The 22,555-nt window shown below is 34.0% G+C and overlaps 1 protein-coding gene across 4 annotated transcripts in view; it reads right to left on the bottom strand.

Annotated features, from left to right (window-relative positions):
• The window catches only part of TMTC2 (transmembrane O-mannosyltransferase targeting cadherins 2), a 458,517-nt gene that overhangs the window by 143,321 nt on the left and 292,641 nt on the right, over window positions 1-22,555 (bottom strand). For all 4 annotated transcript variants that reach the window (XM_054443193.2, XM_063646526.1, XM_063646525.1 and 1 more), the window contains one exon: window positions 13,697-13,818. In XM_054443193.2, the coding sequence (XP_054299168.1) occupies window positions 13,697-13,818 (122 nt within the window). The remainder of the gene's footprint in view (window positions 1-13,696; window positions 13,819-22,555) is intronic.

The raw sequence follows: 22,555 nt of genomic DNA, 5'->3' as shown, positions 1-22,555 counted from the left end.
AGAATGGTATGGTTTGGCTCTGTGTCCCCACTCAAATCTCATCTTGTAGCTCCCATAATTCCCACATATTGTGGAAGGGACCTGGTGAGGGATAACTGAATCATGTTGGTGGGTCTTTCCCATGCTGTTCTCGTGATGGTGGGTAAGTCTCATGAGATACGATGGTTTTAAAAACGGGAGTTCCCCTGCACAAGCAGTTTCTCTCTCTCTCTCTCTCTCTTTGCCTGCTAACATCTATGTAAGATGTGACTTGCTCCTCTTTGCCTTCCGCCATGATTTTGTGGCCTCCCCAGCCATGTGGAACTATAAGTCCATTAAACCTCTTTCTTTTGTAAATTGCCCAGTCTTGGGAATGTCTTTATCAGCAGCCTGAAAATGGATTAATACACTGAGTGTCTTTACAATGGGGAATTCTGACAAAAACTACCTCAAGCCAGGTTATCAAGGTTAGCATAAACAATGATAAGTCACATCGCTAACAGATATCCTTGATATGATGAGGATGATAATTTACCTCTGGTGGTTTTCCTCCCAAACCCCATAATCTAAGTCTAATCATGACAAAATATCAGCCAAATACCAACTGAGGAACATTCTACAAAATATATGACCTTTACTCCTCAAAATTGTCAAGGTCATCATAATAAAAATAAGTTTGAGAAACTGTCACAGCAAGAGGAGCCTAAGGAGATGTGACTACTAAATGTAACATAGTTTCCTAAATGGGATCCTGGAACAACAGAAGGACATTAAGGAAAAACTAAAGAAATCTGGAAAAAATATGGATTTTAGTTAATAACAATATATCTATGTTGGCACATTAATTGTGACAACTGTATCATACTACTGTATTATATTAATAATAGGGGAAACTGAGTGTGGGTATATGAGAACTCTCTGTACTAACTTCAATTCTGTAATCAAACTATTCTAAAATAAATATTTATTAAAAATTAATTGCATTAAAAAGTCTATCAGAAGTGCCATAAAATTATAGCCTTTGTTTTATCTGAGTTAAAAATACATAGGTGCCTTATTTTTTTTTATGTTAGAATAGTTTGCAACACAAATAAATTCATAAGATAAAACTTAAAAAAAGATTATGACTCAAACTGCTAAATGTGGAGGGTGAGAGCATTCCAGTTAAAGGAAAAATCTCAAAGTCATAACTGCTTCCTTTGATGTATTATTCTGTATAGGATATAAGTAACAACATTTGCCAGAGATATGTGAGGAAAAGATTTTAAATACTGGAATCACCAAATGCTGTTTCTATTTGAGAAATGGAAAATAATTACAATTTGCTTAAGATCACAAATTAATAAAGTCAATTTCCTCTTTCAAACTTATGGCTAAAGTTTTGTAAGCATAAAAAAAAGTTGTTTTTGTTTTTTTTTTTAACTAGTATTCTGAAAATTACATATACATCCTTAAATGCATTATAACATTATCAACTGGTAGTTCAACTCTTTTCTTTTGGATTCATCTAGACAAATGGCTATTTTCTGCATAGCTCTAGCCTCGATGTTAATAAGAAATCTTTCTCTTTCAAAATGTTGACCTCATTGGCACTTCCATCCTGATTTCCTGGAGCTCTCCTATTATCTCCGTACACCCATCATACCAATCATAGAGAAGAGCAATGAATCACAGTCTTTTTTAGTAAATTTTCCAATGCTAAACACTGACAGCACACTTGACAGTAATAAATTACTGAGTAAGCAACAGCTCAGGTGTTCTGTCACCAACTCAAGGTCTATCAGTTTACCAGGTAAATAGTAGTTTCTTTCACTTATGTTTATTTCTAAAACTTTTGTATTCTGCATGACTGCTCCCTTTCAGTTTGGTATCTTATAAAATTCTCCAAAGTACATTTGGCAGAATACTGTTATCTTGGGATAAATGGATTCAACTTGAAAAAACCTGTTCCATATGATGAATAAGCTAAATAGGGCTTTAAATACAAAGAAGACTTTCAGAGCCATTAATGGATACAATATATACATATTTTTAGAATGAAATATAGTATGTATCTTTCCTCACACTAATTTGACTACTGGATTTTTTTTTCATAGGACATCTAGAAGTATTATATTATGTGGAATACATTTTGGAAATGGATTTTGTACATTTTAGGAATATTGCTTTGATAATTCCTAACAAAGCAATAATGGCAGTAGTAAAATAATGGCAGTAGTTAAATCTTCTTGGCATTCTTAAATTTCAGCATATTTGAAATTCTTCTTTTTATTCTTACTTGAAAGCAATCCTTGCTGTGTAGCATTACTTGTTGAGTCAGCTTTGCTAATGTTTACAGTCAAAGCAAATGTATAAAGGCAAAAATGCAATTACATATGCTTACATAAATATAGACATATATAACTATATATAAAAATATTATAGTTCTCTCTCTATATATATATATGTATATATACATATATATATACACACACACACACAGTCAAGGCAAATGTATAAAGGCATAGTTATATACGCCTATATAAATATAGACGTATATAACTATATATATAGAGGGAGAGAGAGAGAGAGAGGAAGCGAGAGAGAGAGAGGGAGAGGGAGAGGGAGAGAGAGAGAAGTATCAAGATGGTGAGGGAGTCAGGATGGAAGAGTCCTCTTCCATATCAGCAGAGATAGAGTGGAGTGATTACCACTTTGGCAAATGTGTACCCTAGGTAGAAAAGAGGAAGACAGACACCCTCAGGAAAACATCTTGAGCCAAAGCAATAGATTGAAACTTAATCCTTTACTTCTGCTGATGTAACCTCTTTGAGATATACAAGGAAATCTTACAACATAAGGTCATAGGCTTCGGATCAAGTAATTTTCTGCTTTAAGTGAGTAAATTTCTGATTCAAGCAGACAGAAAGTCTATTTCTCTTTTAGCTATTGCTATTTCATCTCAAAAGATGAGAAATAGAAAAACCTATAAAATAGATGATATCTTCAGGTTTCATCTTTCAGAGACAAAAATTTCTTAGTGATGTTACATCTAAAAACCACAATACTTATTTATCCATTATATGACATCATTATATATGGCTTTATACAACAGTCAGTGCCCTGTGTAAACTCTATGCCATACAGCTAATGTCAAACTGACAAAAGAGTCCTACTTACACATGAGGCATTCTGCATATTGAGGTCCTCTACCACAGGTACTGTTATTGCCATGCAGACTGAATTACACTATATGCTCAAGAATGTACCTCATCCTGTCACTTTTGACAAAGAGCCTCAATTATGTTGTACAAATGAGAGTCCTGCAATTTTAAGCCTTTTAAAAGAATTATGCCTTCCACTGTGAGAAGAAATCAATTACTAGGCAGGTAAGTGCTCAGGTGCTCTGGCTCCAATCCAACATTCTACCAGTTAAATGTTTACCAGATAAAGGTCAAGCCAGTTCACTCAGGTCTCCCATGCCCTTCAACCTCACCCCTTTCAGTGTGGAGTATCATAATGGTTCCTTCAAAACTTCACATTTGAGGAAAACTATATACATCACATTTAAATTAAAAACTCAGCTGTAAACTCCACTATCACTATTTTCTATCACACATAACAAATACTTAAATCTTTTTTACCAGTAGCTATGTTAAAATTCTTTTCATTTAAAAATATACACAGCAAATGCATTTCCCTTTCAGAACTGTACTAGAAGAAAAATCTAAAAACTGAATGAAGGTTTCTTTTGAAAATGTTTTTATGCATTTTGAAGTCAGGCATTTATGTACATGAGGTACCACATATGTATATTTTAGCATAATAGCCAAAAAGCTAAACAGCAATTTTAAAGGGCTGGTGTGGTGGCTCACAACTGTAATACCAGTGCCTTGGGGGATTCAAGGAAGGAGGACAGCTTGAGCCAAGGAGGTGTGGACCACTACACTCCAGCTCGGGTGGCAGAGCAAGACCCTGTCTCAAAAACAAACAAACAAAGCAATTTAAATAGTACTGCTTTCAGAAAACAGGAGGGAGCCACCTCACAAAACAATCCACCTTATATGTAATATTTAATTCTTCATAAGGTGAAGAAAACAAGAGGTGAGGATTTATTTAATATATCAAGGGATATATGAAATGAATAAGAAGCTCAGAACTTGGGAAAAATGTGAAGCTGACCCCAGAATTAACTGTGTTTGAAGCAAGTACAATTCTACTAAAAACTAAGGATACACTCTATAGCTCCGCAGGCTTCATGCTTCAGGTTGCTGAGCCTCATGGGCCTCAAATGTAATATAGGTAAACATAAAGGGAAATCACAAAAACCTTATGAACTTGTGAACATGTTCATGGCCAAGCAGGTTTTGAACCAATTTATGAGTCTGCAAAAATGAAGACTTTCACATCTTAGAACAGATGTGGCATCGTTTATGTGCATATGTGTGTGTGTGTGTGTGTGTGTGTGTATAACCAAATGCCACAAGGAAAAAATACAATTTCCTTTTGTAAAAGCATTGGCCCAACTACTTGAGAAGAAATATGTTTGTTTCTAAAAATGTATATTGTCTGTACCATCACTCCTAAGAGAAAACATAGGCTTAGACCAGATGCTGTTTTAACAAGGCGCCATACTCAAATGTTCTACTTGATATATTATTAGAAAAAAATTATCAAGCAAAGAAAACATAAAGCATAAATTAAAAACAGTTTAACTCATGTTAAAATGTTTTTATGCTTTATTATGTGATAGGAGAGTCAATATGATGTAGCAGAAAGAATAACGAGCTGGAAGCTATGAAGTCAAGTATCATAGAGTATCAATGGGGCTTATCTAACAAATGAAAGCTATAAAATGGGGGGTGGGGGATGGAATCTTCCAAGTGGTATGGGATCCTGTGCCTATAATAAAAATTAAAGGGTAAGGTAATACAATGAATGTACCTACATAATTGTGCTTTCTGAAACAAAAACGATTTCCACCAGTCACTAGTATGGTACACTGACTTTTATTGTGAATTTCACCGAAATAAAATACACGGAGGCCAAGGGAATGCTGTTAGTCTGTGTATCACCACTGCTTATTAGACAGAAAGAGACAAAGTTCAGGCTCAACAAAAATGTGTACCCAATGCAAGTTTTTATACAGGACTGCTTTTTTTTTTTTTTTTTAAGTTCTCTAACAAAGCCAAGCTATATTTAAAAAACATGTCACTTCATCTATATGCCTCCAGTAATATGGAATATCAGAGTACTAGGGATTATGAGGGCTTGAGCCAGCTGGCTATTTAAATTGCATTAAATGACGACGATAGATCAAATACAGAAACCAAACAGACAAGTTAAATAACAACAATAAAATGTGTGAGACGGGCACAGTAGCTCACGCCTGTTGTAATCCTATCACTTTGGGAGGCCGAGGTGGGCAGATGACTTGAGACTAGCCTGGCCAACATGGCGGAACCACAGCTTTACTAAAATTATCCGGGCGTGGTAGCGGGCACCTGTAGTCCCAGCTACTTCAGAGGCTGAGGCACGAGAATTGCTTGAACCCGACAGGCGGAGGTTCCAGTGAGCCAAGATCGTGCCACTGCACTCCAGCCTGGGGCGATAGAGCGAGACCCTGTCTCAAAAAATATAAAAAATAAAATTTTAAAAATGTGTGGACCCCTGGGGAGTTAATAAAGAAATTACAAATGGGCTTAGCTAGCAGGAACAGTAACAGGGGTACAGGGCAAATGTTATAAGAAACAAGGTCAACCCCAAACGGCTCACTAGCACCCAAGCACCCTGTTACACACACGCTGCTCACAGCACCCCCTGGACCCAAGCATCCTGTCTGCAAGCATTCAGCCCAAAGCAGCACAACCTTATAAAACTCCCCTCTAGCCCCTGCCTCTTTGCAAATAGCAGACAGCCTCCCCTCCGCTGTCTTGCCCATTGCTTCCTTGCAATGTATCTCCCCCGTTTCTCTAAATAAATCTGTCTTTCTAAACTCATTAATGTCTTGGTAAATTCCTTTACCACCTGCACGTCAGCCTCAGAGAGTCGTGAACTATGACAAAATGTGTTACCTTAAAAGCAATATACAATTGACCCTTGAACAATGTGAGGGTTAGAGAGGCCAACCTTCATGCAAGTGAAAATGTACATATAAATTTTGACTCCTCCAAACTTAACTACTAATAGCTTGTGTTTGTGTGCATAAATTTTGATAAATTGTAACTTTTTATAAATAGACGTGTATATCTTATGGCAGTAAATGATGGACTAGTATCTACATATATTTTATGTATTTATGACACATCTAACTTTAGAAAAAGTTATTCAATATATCTAAGCTACGAAGTTTGTCTGCCTGTTTTTTTAAATTGTTGCAAATCTCCAAAAATTTTTCCAATGTTTTTATTGAAAAAAAAAAAAAAAAAACCGTGTATAAGTAGACCTGCACAGTTCAAACTTGTGTTGTTCAAGGGTCAACTAATCTTATTTATTTCTAAATAAATAAATAAAAAGCTGGCTTGGAGCAGTGGCTCACACCTATAACCCCAGGTTATAGGTTATAGGTTATGGGAGGCCGAGGTGGGCGGATCATGAGGTCAGGAGTTCGAGACCAGCCTGGGCAATATGGTGAAACCCCGTCTCTACTAAAAATACAAAAATTAGCCGGGCGTGGTGGCACGCACCTGTTGTCTCAGGTATTCGGGAGGCTGAGGCAGAAGAATCGCTTGAATCCGGGAGGTGGAGGTTGCAGTGAGCCGAGATCACGCCACTGCACTCCAGCCTGGGTGACAGAGTGAGACTCCATCTCAAAAATAAATAAATAAATAATAAAAAACAAAGCAGCACATATATGTAGATATAGCTGAAATTATCTCATGTGGCCTTTAATGCCAAAGAATTTGAGTATTTTAATTTTTATTGCTCCTGAGACTATCAGGCAAAAGAAATAGCTCTAATGATGATTTCTACTAAGTGACATACAAAAGTAGAATCAAAGCCTGAGAGATTTTGGAGATTCCTGTGTCACTTAGTGAGAGCAAGTAGAATAATCATAAGACTGATACTAGAAAACAAATGCATATTTGGAGTGGAAGGGAGATCCTTAAAAATGAACTATCAGATTCATTATGCTTCAGAGTAAAAATAATACAACGATAACTCTATTAGCTCCAGACTGATAAATCATAACGTTTAGGTAGAGCAACTTCATATAAAGACTTAGCTGAATATATTGTAGTGATTAAACTTCCTTCTATATTTTCATCCAATATTTCAGTAGCATGATATATGTGATATTATGTCTTCCCTTTTTCATAGAATAAATTTAGCAACTTGAATTATATATATCCATAATAATTATTCAATCAGATTAACAGGAAAAATTACCATTTGTTCCGAACTAGCTCCAATCTAAACATGTCTGTGCAGTAATTACAATAAACAAACAAACAAACAAAAAAACCCAAATATTGGTCAGCTTCCAAAATGGAAGTAACTCTTCTCTGGAGAGGGTCAAATGAATGAAAAAGAAGTCTTAGCTCTAAATAATAATAGCAAAAGGCCCATGGAAACACACTGCATTACATTTCCAGATAAACTACACTGACGCCATTTTAGCCTGGGGTATGAGACTTTTCTGTGGAACCTCCACTACTTCCACAACTGGAGTTTTATGTAGCCTAATTAACTTTGGCTAGACACAGAAGTCTGGCTCAGTGCTCTCAGGCCGTAGCCAAAATAAAGGTTTTCTGTATCAGGAATTACTGTCAGAGTCTCCAATATCCTTCCTTCTCTCCTACTAACCTGAATCTGGAAAATAAGCTAACAGCCAAGTAACTTTTACTACAATTTAAGTCAATATTAATTTTATTGGCTCACAAAACTGAAAAATATTTGGCTTAAATAAAAAGGACAAAAAGAAACGAAGTAAGCATGTGCACACAACTACAGAACCCACACAACTTTAGAAACAGCTATAAAACCATCTGAAATACCATATTAATGGAAATGTTATTCCTTCTTTTCTCTCTTAATGCACACCCAATTTTAAATTCATGGCATTTGCCCTAGGTAACAAAGTTCAAACAAGGAATAAATCACAATTTTAAGCAGAGCAATTCAAACTCATCTTGTGTTTAGTATTTTAATTGGACATGACATTGGTATGAAATTTCCATATTTTAAAGAGATGTCACTTGGGTCCAACTATATTTAAACATGGAGGCTACAATGACTCTAATACAAAACTATTCCCCAGGATACCCCAAAATTTTTGTATTAGAAGTATAATGTAGGATCTAAAACTGTCAGTAGCCTAAAACTGAAGTCTTATGTTCATGACCTATCATGCCTAATAATAAAATTCTGTTTAACCACTCAAATTAAACTAGTATCCAAAGACAGTTTCTAAAAATAACTTATAAAAAGAGGATGGAGGGATAAGTAGTTATTGAGTAACTAAATAACTTGTAACTTATTAAGTAACTATGTAGTCAAGTTACTTTTCCAATCTCCAATCAGTTTAATCACATACACCAAATGGGAAAAAAACTCCACACTTAAAATTATTTAATGTGGAGAGAAAATTAATGACAGTTCAGAAAACCTTGAAGTTATATTCAATTCTACTGTTTAGTAGTGAAATGACTTTTGGGGATGTTCCTCAAACCTTTGAAGCTCAGATTCTTCATTTATAAAAAGGGGATAATACTCCCTAAGGGTTGTTATCAAGCTTCTATTAAATATCACATGTCAAGCACAGGCACTGAAGAGACGCACGCCCCTCTTGTGCCCATCTCCCCATCTAGGATTTTGGAAGATTACTGTGTGTTCACTCTAGAATCATGCCACCCTCATTCATTTTTTTTCAGCACAGATCACTGAGGATTAAAGCAATATCTAGCTTGAAGAAATAAGTCTCAATATATGTGTTGACCAAATGAAGAGATTAATGAGGGAATGAGTACTGGGGGGGAGGGAGGCAACAAAAACATTTAAAAGCCATGGCCCCAGCCCTTAAATAACTTATAAAGGAAAAGGCACATGGGTACAGGGATAGTAACTAATACATTGAAATGGCAGGTACTGAAGAAATAAAAAGTAAAGACTCACCCCCTGCCCCATATCTAGTGTCAAAAGACAGACACATATGTATGTGTCATTCTATTTGGAAGTGCCCTACTATGAAGATACTGAGACCGGTACTAATGAAGTATAGAGAAAAAACAAAAAAGTAACTGCTTAAGAAAGTCAGGCAAGACTTCACAGAAGAAATAAAATCTGAACAGGCAAAGAGAGGAAAAGGACATTTTTGGCAGAAAAATAAAAGAGGATTTGATCTATAGAATGTGCCAAAGCATTCTGGGAAACCTTAAATCCGTTTGAACTTTTCTAAATTCTGTAAATATTACACAAATTCTTAAAGAAAAACTTAAAAAAAAGTACTGAGTGAATCATTCCGCTGACTGTAATAAAAGTACTAATAATCAATATTTTTCTAATATATCTTGTAAACATATAAGTCTTATATAAAATCCTACTCTCCAGTCTAAGTCTAATATAGTTGCATTTCATTTTTACGTATTTTCCCTACGGCCAGTTTTGATTAAAGAGTGAAAACACCACTCAATTTCTATTCCTCTTCTCTTGAGACTAGCAGCCAATTCCATTTTATAATATATTTAAAGCATTCAGAAGTCAAAATGTGTGGTATTTTCTACCTTTGCAAATTCTATGTTAAGCCAGTGGGCTGTTACCAGGCCAAGAAACCCCAAATTAGACAAAAGCTATCCATAGGGATCAGAAATTTGCCAAATGTCATAATTTAGAAAGAAGCTGTTAAAGATGGTTGTGGGGTTTTGGCACTGTGAGTTTAAGCCATTCCATAATAGGGTTTGTATTTCATTTAATCAGCAAGTCGGAAACTAAAAAAGTCTTGGTGGGGGGGATTAAAAATTTGGATTGTAGTATAGGAGTCTTTCCTTTCCTTCCATATGGTTTGGTAAATTAAAACTTCTAAATCTGAAAAAAAAAAAAAAAAGCCTCCTGAAAAGAATAAAACAGCCTTTAAAATCATATTTTTGGTACAGGAAGCCTAAGTATTCAGGCTTGAAAAAATTTTTTAGAAAGGTCACATGGTTTCTATATCCAGTGCCATGGTCTAAGCATATACAGAATCATGGAAATTTAAGTTTAATTTTTTTTTCTTTTCTAACTTTTTTTGGGGCGAGGGTGCAGGTGGGCAATGAATCAAACATCTGAAACTTACAGATTTTTTTTAAAACGTGGCCATTTATCAATCTAGTTTAGGTATATTAATTTAATACTTATGTGGAGCTGTGTGAATCACCACACATCACACAGAATCATCAGTACAGAAATGGGAAAAGGTTTTCTTAGGGTAAAACAACTTTTCCCAGGTGATTAAACTAGAAGTATCTGTAAACAGCAGAAATAGAGACGGTAATCTTCAATTCTTAGTTATTGTTCTTTCCCTTCCTTTGTTCTTTCTCTGCCATTTGGACCCCATATTGATTTCTTTCATAATTCCCTCATTTACATTCTTTTATGTCCCCATTTTTTGTTCGCATATAAGAAGATTTCATTACCTTCATTCTCCTATCTTCCAAATGAAAATCATGTTGCTATCATATCTTTAAATTCTATAAGCTCTTTCTTGCTTTTTTGGTTTGTTTTTTTCATGATATTCTGCTTCATAAAACACTATATGTTTGTATCTCTTTCTAAGGATTATTATTCTTTTAAAGATTTCTTCTGTTTCCTTAGAGTTCCTTCTCCTAATAATTTATTTTAGTTCCAGTCTTTTTAATTTGTGTCTTTCCTGATATGATTGATGATCCTTGGTTACCCACTGATGTTTAAGAATGAGTTAATTAATAAAAGCTGAATCGAATTCCTAAGGCACAGACAGGCATTCTAGATGGAATAGATTCACTGTGCTGTGTCTGGTTTGGGAGCCAGTCATTTATAGGAGACCTCTAAATGTAGGTATTTGAAAACCTTTTCCTTACTGTGATTTAGTTTCCCTGGATCAAAATTCAACAATTTCTTGAGAGGTAAGGTGTAAGCAAAAAGGGTGGGCTGAAGGAAAGGGGGTAAACTCTGTGTTGCTGGTATTCTGCATGGGATAGGGGAGGGGTATTAAGGATCTGAGTACTCCATGGGAAGACCCTCAATCAGTCCTCTTTTCACTCCCCTCCTCATCCTGCCTTCAACTGTGCAAGCTGTTCTTGAATCCTGAACTTCTCTTTATTTACTTGTTCTACCTCTTAAGGGCCCCTTTCCCTTGCCTTGAAGGCAGGTGCCTAGTTGCTGGCATTTGTGGGCAAAGGGGAGAGACCTGAATACTCCATTCATTGGCTGCAATTTACTACTCCATTTTATGTCCCTTAACTGACTCTTTTCTGTGTCAGCTGCCTCCATGTCTTGAGCCTCTCCAGGTTTCTTTGACGTCAGCCAGATTTCTTTTCATTGTGATCCCATTCCAAAGTTTATTTAGATTTTCATTTCCTTCTCCCAGGCAAGTCAGTTATAATACTTCCAACTGCCTTCTGAGTTGCAAAAATCAGCTGTAATCTCTTATCCATTGAAATCTCTCTTCCCATTCCTATTGTTCCTGTATAGTATTCCCTTAATATTTTACTCATTAAAAGCTTAGTCTGATTTGCCCACATTATCACCAATTTCTCTGCCCAGTACTTTTAGGCACCTCACTCCAGCATTCCTTCTAGATTTGTGTTCTTTTGAAGAACATGTCCAGTAACTTCTTCAGCAAAAGTTTTTAGTAGACTAAATTTTATTTAATTTATTGGCTTGGGAATTCCAGGGTTATGTAGGTAAATTCAAAACCAAAAGCTTGGTAAAGGAAGGACAGGAGCAACAAATTCCCAGCAGATTTGTTCACTCTCCATCCAGATCCCATTCTGAGATAGGCAAACATTCACGCTGCCTTCTTATACTTGTGGACAAACTTATGTTGTCCTTTCAAGGCAGGTATGAATTTCCCTGCCTTATTTAGGCATTTAATTCCTGCTCTTCCCTTGGCCCAAAGCGTTGTTTCCTATTCTAGAAATAATGAAAACCAACAAACAAAAACCACCTTCTCACTGGTTTCCACAATCAGTAAATAATCCCAGATAAGCTGCAGGACCAGCCTGCTGTTCACTGCTCTGGTATTCAGTTACCACTTCATTTCTAGCTCCTAGGAACTTCTCTTACTATTCATGCTCAGTTTAGTGTTAAAAACATATCTGTTATATTTTATTAAGTAGATCTAAATATTTTTAGTGGGATGTTTTCTGGTTACTTTGTCTACCTATATGATTTCTTTCTTTCTTTTTTTTTTTTTTTTTTTTCGAGATGGAGTCTCACTCTGTTGCCCAGGCTGGAGTGTAGTGGCATGACCTCGGCTCACTGCAACTTTGGCCTTCTGGGTTCAAGCGATTTTCCTGCCTCAGCCTCCTGAGTAGCTGGGATAACAGGGACTAACAGGGACGCATTACTAATACTAATTAGCCCTTGGCTAATTTTTGTATTTTTAGTAGAGACGGAGTTTCGCTGTGTTGGCCAGGCTGGTCTTGAACTCCTGACCTCCGGTGATCTGCCTGCCTCAGCCTCCTACATGATTTCTTGAAGAGTATTTTAGTGGAATTTTAGAATGGATATTTGACAATTGTAAGTGTTATCTACCATCTTCTGTGGAAAGTAAAATGTTATTATTTTTGAAGTAACACAAAAATACTTTTCAATGAATTCACTTAGGAATCACCTTCCTGATCATTTGCTCTATGTTTTTCTAATATTCATTTATTTTTATTAATATCAAAGAGAGATTAGGTACTATAACTAAAATAATACAGATATTTGATTCAGACTAGGATTGAAGCCTAGTTCTATCACTTATTATCTATGTGAGCTCAGAAAACTTAAACTTTTAAACTATTTACTATTGTGTAAAATAAAGACATTACTATTACTTTGAAATATATGAAATTACCATTTTTATAGGTCATAGTGGTACAATACTAGTAATTTTTTATGCTCCATACTCATGTCACTTTCATGGAATGGTGGCCTCCAAGGGTGCTTGTCACATAGTAAGAGGCCATCGGATAGCCTCACTTCTCTTACAAAATGATTTCAATTAGAAGGAATTTCAGCACACAGAATTTTATACAATGTTGGCTATTTACAAGAATCAGATTTAGTTCTAAGTATAGCCAATTGGGGGCTAACACTGGTTTGTAGAACATATTTATGCAAATATCATTATTAGAACAAATTCATTATGTAATTCCATATTTGGGATTCTCCATTTATATTTTTCAAAGTTACATCAAGGATTATGGCATCTCACATCTGTTTGTTTTGTTTTTTTAATTTTTTAATTCTTTTAAAAATTTTCTGTAGGTGCATAATAGGTGTATATATTTATGCGATACAGAAGATGTTTTGATACAGGGATGATACGGACATCTCACATCTTATCTAGACCAAGATGTAAGATACAGACATCTCACATCTTATCTAGACCAAACCTCATAGGCAAAGTAACACATTTTTCTATATTTTCTGTACAGGGTTCAAAGTTAGTATCATCACCATTACATCCCTAATAGCTGAGATAACTGGCTGTAAAACAGTACTTCAAACCCCATCTATCCCAGTCTGCGTGGAGAAAACCAAGTTTTAAAGACCAAGGAAGGCAGTTACTCACTGTTAGAGCTAGCAGCTTCCCATAGGTGAGATGAGCAGGGATGTGGTCAGTCTTGGATCTCAGTGATTCCATATACCAATGCTCTGCTTCGGGGAGTTTGCTTAAACGCATATATGCTTCACCTGGAAAGAGAATTAATCATGAAGATCAAAGGGAAGATACAGCTTTTCCACATTATTTGCAACAGCATCAGCAGCATCATCATCATCATCATCATCATACTGCGTGGAATTTCAGATGCTGTGGGAAGTACTTTCATTCCCAAAGAAGTCATCATGATTCCCATTTTACAGATGAAACATCATGTGTTTGGAAAATGAAGTAAAACGGCTCAAGTAAAAAATTTAATAAGTAGTAAAGCTTTGATTTTTAACATAGAACATCTGATTCCCAGACATACGTCTTTATCATCATTTCTTTTCCTTTTTGAGAGCTATGTTTGTTCTTTATTCTTTTGTTATTTTTTATTCATATTCATTTATTCCTTTAGAAATTCAAGTATTTATAGAATAACCAAGTGGAAAGCCTTATAAAGGAACTATAAGAAAAAAGTGTGAGATCCTATCCACAAATGACTTACCTTTTTGAGAAAGAGTAACTGAAAGAGTTAAAAATATATTTAGATTAAACACTGCTGCTAATTTTTTTAAAGTAACTGTTTGAATTTTATATGTTAACAAGTAAATTAAGGCCAGGATAGGGGGCTCATGCCTGTAATCTCAGCACTTTGGGAGGCCAAGGCAGGCAGATAGCTTGAGTCTAGGAGTTAGAGACCAGCCTGGGCAACATGGTGAAACTCCATCTCTGAAAAAAAATTAGGTGGGCGTGGTGTCATGCGCCTGTAGACTCAGCTACTCAGGAGGCTGAGGCAGGAGGATCACCCGAGTGGGGGAGATCAAGGCTACAGTGAGCCCTGATCGCACTACTGCACTCAAGCCTGGGTGAAAGAGTGAGACCCTGTCTCAAACAATAAAATTATTTTAATTAAATAAAATTATGATTAATAAAATTAACTAAGTAAATAAAATTTACCAGTTTCATTTGGAAAATCCAATAAACAGACGACAATTATCAAGCATGCCCAGCACTACATACAACATGAGTGTGAGGCATTTTGGCCACGAGTCATTACTCTAATAATATATATTTTAGCTACCAAACAGCATTTCACTAACAGCAGAGCAGGATAAAAAAGTTGGAAATAAAGCCAAAAGTATACCAGCTGCCTATGAATTATCATTCTCCTTTCCCTTATATGATTATATGGTGAACAAAATATTCAACTGATGCAAAAATTGTATTTTAAGATAATTTATATATTTAAGTTAAATATTGTAGTTTTACTAAGCACTGCAAATGTAGAGACACTACTCGGTTTCTGAGACTAAGAAGTAAACTGGTAACTTGCATTATTTTCCAGACAGACCTTTATATATAAGCATAAGTAATCATAATCATGACAGCTTTTTCTTTTAGAGGCATAATCAGAGGCTTTTTGTAAATGAATTACCCACATTGGATGTACATTTTTTGCTTCAAAGGAAGAACTCATTCCTTTTTGTTTTAATCATATTCAACTTGTATTACTATGGTATTGTAAATACGAATATGTTTGATGAAGTGAATTGGTTTGAGTCTCTTGATCCTTTGAATACCCTTTGCTTTGCTGGATAGTGAAAAATATTGGTGACAAATAATACATAGTACGCATAAAAATATACATTTTTTACCCACTCACACATATCTATGTGTTTCTAGTTCGATGAACAATCCTTAAACTATATTATCATAAAAATGATAGTTGAAAAATGTTTGATTTTTTTCCCGCAAAGTTTAAAACATATCTGCACTAAGAAGTTGGTGAAATTAAATTATATGTCTAAGGAAAGACCAAAGAAATACTGAAGCAAAGATGAAAGACTGGAATAAAATACACAAAAATGCTTGTAGTTGTTAAAATGATAGATTAGAAATTGTTTTTTCAATTTCCATAAATTTCTATAATAATTTTATTGTTTTTATTTTCATATCTCTATAAAAACTAACACGCTGTCAGATGGATTTTTTCTTGCCATATTGAACTAACAAATGTTTCCAAATAAAGGAAATAATAATTTGTATTAGGAAAAGTGAATCACTTCATATTAAAACAACACTATATATAATTTATATAACAGAAAAGATACACAAACCCTAAAATACTGAAAGATGTAAAGCAATTAATGATAAAACATATCCATATATTTATCTCTTAAATGGATTATAAAGCTAGATGGAATATGGGCCTAAATTACAGGCCCTATACAAAATCAACCTGAAATGCACTTTGGCTCTTCAAGTGCTTACAGGCCAGTTTAAAAAAGTTGTACAACCATTGTATTTAATATAGCTTCCACTTTTCATATAAAAATTTAATTGATTTTTAGAATAACAGTAGGTCTTCTGTACAGAAAAAGAGTGTGAAGATAACCCCAATTCCTGAGCACTTTTGAAACAGAAATCTTCATTATTTTGTTAATATCTAAAATTTATTTCAGAAAGTATACCTTGCTTTTTTTTCCAAGTCAGAAAGCTATCATTACTAAAATCTATTTTAAATATTATTAATTTGCTCAATAATTAATGACTGGTCCATGTTTTTCAGTAAGAACTCCTAAGCAACTTAATAATTTGTAAAGCTTTGAGATAAGAAAATATTAAAGGGCTAGAAATGAGTAATGTAATATATCATGAATCTTGGCAAGTATATGAAAACTGATAAATAGCCTACTCTGGTACCACTTATTACAACTTTGAAGAACTTCATGTAACCATTCATTGTGCCTCAATAATAACAATGATGACTATGATATATTAATTGAGTGTTTACTATGGATTACAGTAACAAGTTACAGGTGACAAATATCTGACTTATGTTCACCCACTCCTCTTACTCCACACATTTGGGCATGTACAATTTTTTCTCACTTAGCCTCCCGAAGTGGCCTTAACACCTTGCCCCACTCAACCACTACCAATTGATCAAAGCAGGTTTGCAAGATGAAACAGCTTTTCAATTTCTTTAATAGTTGCTTTATAAACGTATCTCATTGCTTACCAAGGAACGTCACTATTTGGATTTTATAGATGGAAAAAATTGAGCAGCAGTGTGGCTAGATTATACACGCAAAATCATGAATATGTAACATGGTAAAACTGCAATTGAAACTCAGGACTACCTGACCTTAACTCATTGCCTTCACCGGCTAATAGAAAATAGTCATAAACTTTCCAAATCCCCAGCTCAGGTGAGAATTATGCTCTCTGTTTCTCACTCATAGAAAATTATTTTCTAGCTTGTGATACATCAGCCAGCCCATTCATTTCACTTTGCCTTGGGCTTATCTATTGAATTAAGAGAATAAGGAAGAGCAATGGTAATCTATGACTGACCTTTAAAACTGCTTTCTACGCATATGTAATTCAATTCTTAAGAGGGAAATACGTGACACTTTAGTTCTAAGTCTAGAATATGTACTTTAGTTCTAAGGCTAACTTAACACAAAAAGGGTGTATATAAATGGTAATAAAATCAAGATGCAAAACCTAAAATGAAAAAAAAAAAGATTGTGAATAAATTAATTATGTTAAAAAAGGTAACTCAATAAAGATTTAAGCAACAAACACTATAAGAACAAGTACTTGCTATATTCCTGACACTGGCAAGGTTAAGAGCTTTACATTTCTCATTTCCAATCCCCGTTAGAGGGTGGAATACCCATTTTATGAATGAAGACAAAGGCTCAGGAATGATCAGTGACTTGCACAAGGACAGTTAATAATCCTATCCTAAAATGATTAAATGGCTTCCCAGTGCATCAAGCTGCCTGCAATATAAAATTTATTATTTACTGAGTACCTATTAACACCTTAAATATAATATTTTCTACCTTTACATTATCCCTACACTGTTATTATCAGTCTCATTTTACAAATGAACTGAATATGCTTCAGAGAGCTTAACAAACTCACTCAAGATTTAAAAAAAAAAAAAAAGCAAATGTCAAATTCAGGATTCAGATTAGAGTTTTCTCTGGCTCTTTCCATTACACCATTCTACACAAATACTATCAGAAGTCTTCAGAGAGGGAATAAAATATTTAATAACTGGAAAAAGTACTGTAAGTGCATTTAGTTTCAGGACAGAGGGGTATATATGGGATCCTACAAGCTTGGCTGAAGTGCTGAAATCATAAAAATTCCATAAAGGAAATGGCTACAGGAAAAGAAAGTTCAATAAATTCAATAAGGAAGGAAACGAAGACACTTGGTCAGGAATAGGACAGGGAATAAAGGTTAAGTCATATTCTCTGGTACCGTAATTTTTTTAACTTACAATAATAGAAAAAAATGTTTATGGTGCCCAGGAGGAAAGAAACAACGATGACTATTTTCCTTTCTCATTCTGTAAGAAATGACATAAAAAAGGTACTTTCATAAGAATGAGAAGATTTGCTGTGCGATGATAGAATGATCAGGTTCATCACCCAGATTTATTTCCAATTCACTCACAGACAAAAGGAATTTGGATGTCTCCAGGCTGGCTTCAGGCAGACATAAACCAGTTTCAGATGTAGAACAAATAATGTCACTCTCTCTCCCTAAAAAGCCCCAGGTCTAAATAACCCAGGCAAAGGCTAACTCCTTAAGGAAAGAATGTTGGGTTGTTGATGATGTAATAGTCTACATCTCACTGACTCTTATGTTTCAAATTACTGGACAGCTCCTGCTTACAGATAAAGAATAGAGCATGTAGTGGGAATTATTATTAAGACAGTATAGATTTCCTAATTTTTAAAGAAACTTATGTGACCACTGTTAAGAAAAGAAAAGTAACTATCCCTTCCTCAACTCCTACAGTAATTGTTAAATGCCTTCTTAAAAAACTCTTGAACATATATCTTGCACATCAATCCAGGTTAACCAACATGAACAATGCATATGGTGGTATACATAAAGGTTAAGTAGATTATCATTTGTTCCTACTTACAATCTAGTGACAAAGAAATAATTTATCGGTGTTCCCCAAAGTTTGCTTGTAGGTGCAAATGAAACAAAAACAACAAAAATCTTTTGAAAAATGTGGTATGTATGAATTTGATTTAATCTGTGTTAAAAATGTGGTAACATAGACATTGTGCTTCAGAATGAAGAAAAATATTAAGTGAGTGATACCTCAGATAGTAAGTGGCTATGAGCAAAATTATGACACTGATAGAGTGATGTGTACGTGACTGACATACGGACAACAACAAATTGCATATACCAAGCTATAACTAAAAAAATTATACAAGTTTTAGAACTTTCTTTATTAAAAAGCTGCCAGACAAGCTCATGGGCGGAAAAGCCTATTTTTCTAAAGGACTCACACAAATTATAATTTTTTTTTTCTAGTCTCTAAAGAACAGGGACACTTACAAAATGGTCCCAACTGATTTCTAGCAGGCTTCCAGCCCCTAATACACTGAAAGCATCTTATTGCCAGTACTGCTAATTTTAGGATGCATTGCTGGAAAAGCAGGCATTTTTATCTTAATCTACCTAATTTCTAGTCTCTCCATGGAGTTTGAGAACTTAGCTGGTTGCTAAGGTAGTCATTCCATTTTTAAGTAATGCTTATTTTCCTTCTAAGATATCAAGTTTATTTTTGGTGGTTTTTATAATGAATTTATTTTATGTACTGGTCATTTTTCTTTTAATGAGCACTTTTAGCAATTTTAAGGTTTGCTATGATAAGTTCCCTTTTATAGGTTACTTTTAATTTGTTCCTTAGGAACTAATTTGGCAACATAATTTTAAAATAAGTTCACTTTAATTAATTGACTGATGAACTTGGTTTATCTACCTATTGAAATTATTCATAATTATGATCCAGCACTGAGTTATGAATTACATACCAAAACAACAAGACGGTTATAGAACATCAAGATTTAACTCAAATAAGACTACCTCAAGACATGTCATAATCAAATTCCCAAAGGTCAAAGATAAAGAAAGGATCCTAAAAGCAGCAAGAGAAAATAAACAAATAACATACAATGGAGCTCTAATATGTGACGCAGCAGACTTTTCAGTGGAGGCTGGGAGTGGCACAACATATTTAAAGTGCTGAAGGAAAACAAACAAACAAATTTGTATCCTAGAATAGTAGATCCAGTGAAAATATCCTTCAAACATGAAGGTGAAATAGACTGTCCCAGACAAAATCTGAGGCATTTAATCAATACCAGACTTGTCTTACAAGAAATGCTAAAGGGAGTCCTTCAATCTGAAAGAAAATGACCTTTATAAGCAATAAGAAATCATTTGAAAGTACAAAACTCACTGGTAGTAGTAAGTATGAAGAAAAACACAGAATATTATAAAATTGCAATTGTGGTACATAATTAGGTGGTAGATAATTACTCATATCTTGAGTTGAAAGACTGAAAAATGAACCAATCAAAACAAATAACTACAACAACTATTCAAGACATGCACAGTATAAGACATAAACAGAAAGAATTAAAAGTTAAAAAGCAGGAGGGTGAAATTTAAAGTGTAGAGTTATTCATTTTCTATTTTCTTATTAATCTTTTTATCTCAGTGATAAGTTGTCATCAGTTTAAAATAATGGGTTATGAAATATTATTATTTGCAAGATTCATTATAACCTCAAACTAAAATCATATAAAAGATATACAAAAAATAAAAAGCAAGAAATTAAAACATACAACCAGAGAAAATCACCTTCACCAAAAGACAGGAAGGAAGAAAGAAGACCACAAAATGACCAGCAAACAACAAAATGGCAAGAGTAAATCATTATTTATAAATAATAATATTGAATATAAATGGACTAATTCTCCAATAAAAACATTGAATGGCTGAATAAAAAGAAAAAAAAGACCTAACAATCTGTTGCATACAAGAAACACACTTTACCTATAAAGACACACATAGACTGAAAATAAAGGGATGGAAAAAAGATATTCCATGCAAATGGAAAGCAAAAAAGAGCAGGAGTAGTTACACTTAACACCAGATAAAACAGATTTCAAGACAAAAACTATAAAAAGAGACAAGGAAGGTCATTATATAACGATACATGTGTCAATTCAGCAAGAGGATATAACAATTGTAAATATATATGCACCCAACTCTGGAGAACCCAGATATATAAACCAAGTATTATTAGGGCTAGAGAGATAGACCCCAATGCAATAATAGCTGAAGGCTTCAAACCTAATTTTCTGCATTGGGCAGATCATCCAAATAGAAAGTCAACAAAGAAAGATGACTTAATTGGCACTATAGAGCAAATGGATCTAATAGATATTTAAAGAACATTTCTTGCAATGGCTGCAGAATACACTTTTTTCACCTCAGCACATGGATCATTTTCAAGAATAGACCATATATTATGCCACAAAGCAGTCTTAGAAAAACTAAAAAAACCTTAAATTATATCAAGTATATTCTCTGATCACAATGGAATAAAACAAGAAATCAATAACGAGAGAAATTTTGAAAACTTCACACACACACACACACGGAAATTAAATATACATACCAAAATAGTATTTTAGATGGCTTGGTTTTGAATTCTCATTTTGCCATTAATAACTGTATGTTTTAGAAAAATGAGTGATTTCAAAGGTCCTCAGTTTTATCATTTACAACATGAAGGGCTAAGAATAAATAACTCCATAATCTCCAAAATGGATAATCATTTGTAGGTTTACCAGTGCTCAGATATTTATATACATTCATTTCATAAAGAGGTAAAAATATCCTAGTTGGTTTAAAATATCCTGTCTCATTCTTAATTTTTAGTTGATCTATTCAAGATTGGCTGCATCTAGATCAAGTCTTGGTTATTCCATTTAATAGTTATAACTCTGTTTTCTAATTATAAACATTATACCTGTTCATTGAAGAAAGTCTGAAAGATCATAATTTTATAAGACTGAAAGAATTATATCACCCATAGACAGCCACTGGCAGATTTTTATGTGTTTTCCAAGAATTTGAATTACATATTGAAAAAAATCAATTATATAGTAAAATATTTTGCTAGTTTTAAGCATCTAGGTTCCTTCCAGTGTTTTGTTATTTTAAATAAAACTATGCCAATTTTCCCAAAATTCAGTTTTCTCATTTAAAATCAGTATTCAGTTTGTTGTCTATTCAAATTCCCCTCCCAACATTTTATGTAAGTACTGCGCTTCCACAATTATCATTGTATTTTTTAATTATCTTTTTTAAACACATCTCTTATTATAACTTCAAATGTATAGAAAGAGAATTCTTGGACTATCTTTTACACAAAATATTATTAAAGTATCTTTTATACACAAAACATTTTCTACATCATGGAGGTATATATCATTTTCTAATTATATAGTTTCATTATTAAAATGAACTATGTATTCCACATGAAATATACTTTGCTATGTGGTACGAGACAAGTATCTGATGTTATTCTTTCCCAAACATTTACTCAATTGTCTAGATCAACTATTATACAAATTTCCTTCCCTGACCAATATTTAATTTTACATTTATTATCTACAACAACCTTAAATAATTTGTTATTATTTCCAGGGTCTCCACTTTGTCCTATTGGTCTGGTTTTCTTTTCTCATGGGTACAATATCGCTCTAATCACTTCATCTAATATCTGAGTATCTAGTAGAACAAACAAGTCTTATCCTTTATTATTCGTTAAGACTTTCTTGGCTATATTTTACTGTTTTAGAATCACTTTGTCAAGTTTTTGATAAAATTCTTTTCAGAATGTTTATCGCTATTAAATTAAAATCTATAAATAAATTTGAG

This window comes from Pongo pygmaeus, chromosome 10 (genome assembly GCF_028885625.2).
Source record: "Pongo pygmaeus isolate AG05252 chromosome 10, NHGRI_mPonPyg2-v2.0_pri, whole genome shotgun sequence".
In the NCBI taxonomy this organism is placed as follows: Eukaryota; Metazoa; Chordata; class Mammalia; order Primates; family Hominidae; genus Pongo; species Pongo pygmaeus.
This window is presented reverse-complemented; position numbering and strand designations above follow the sequence as displayed.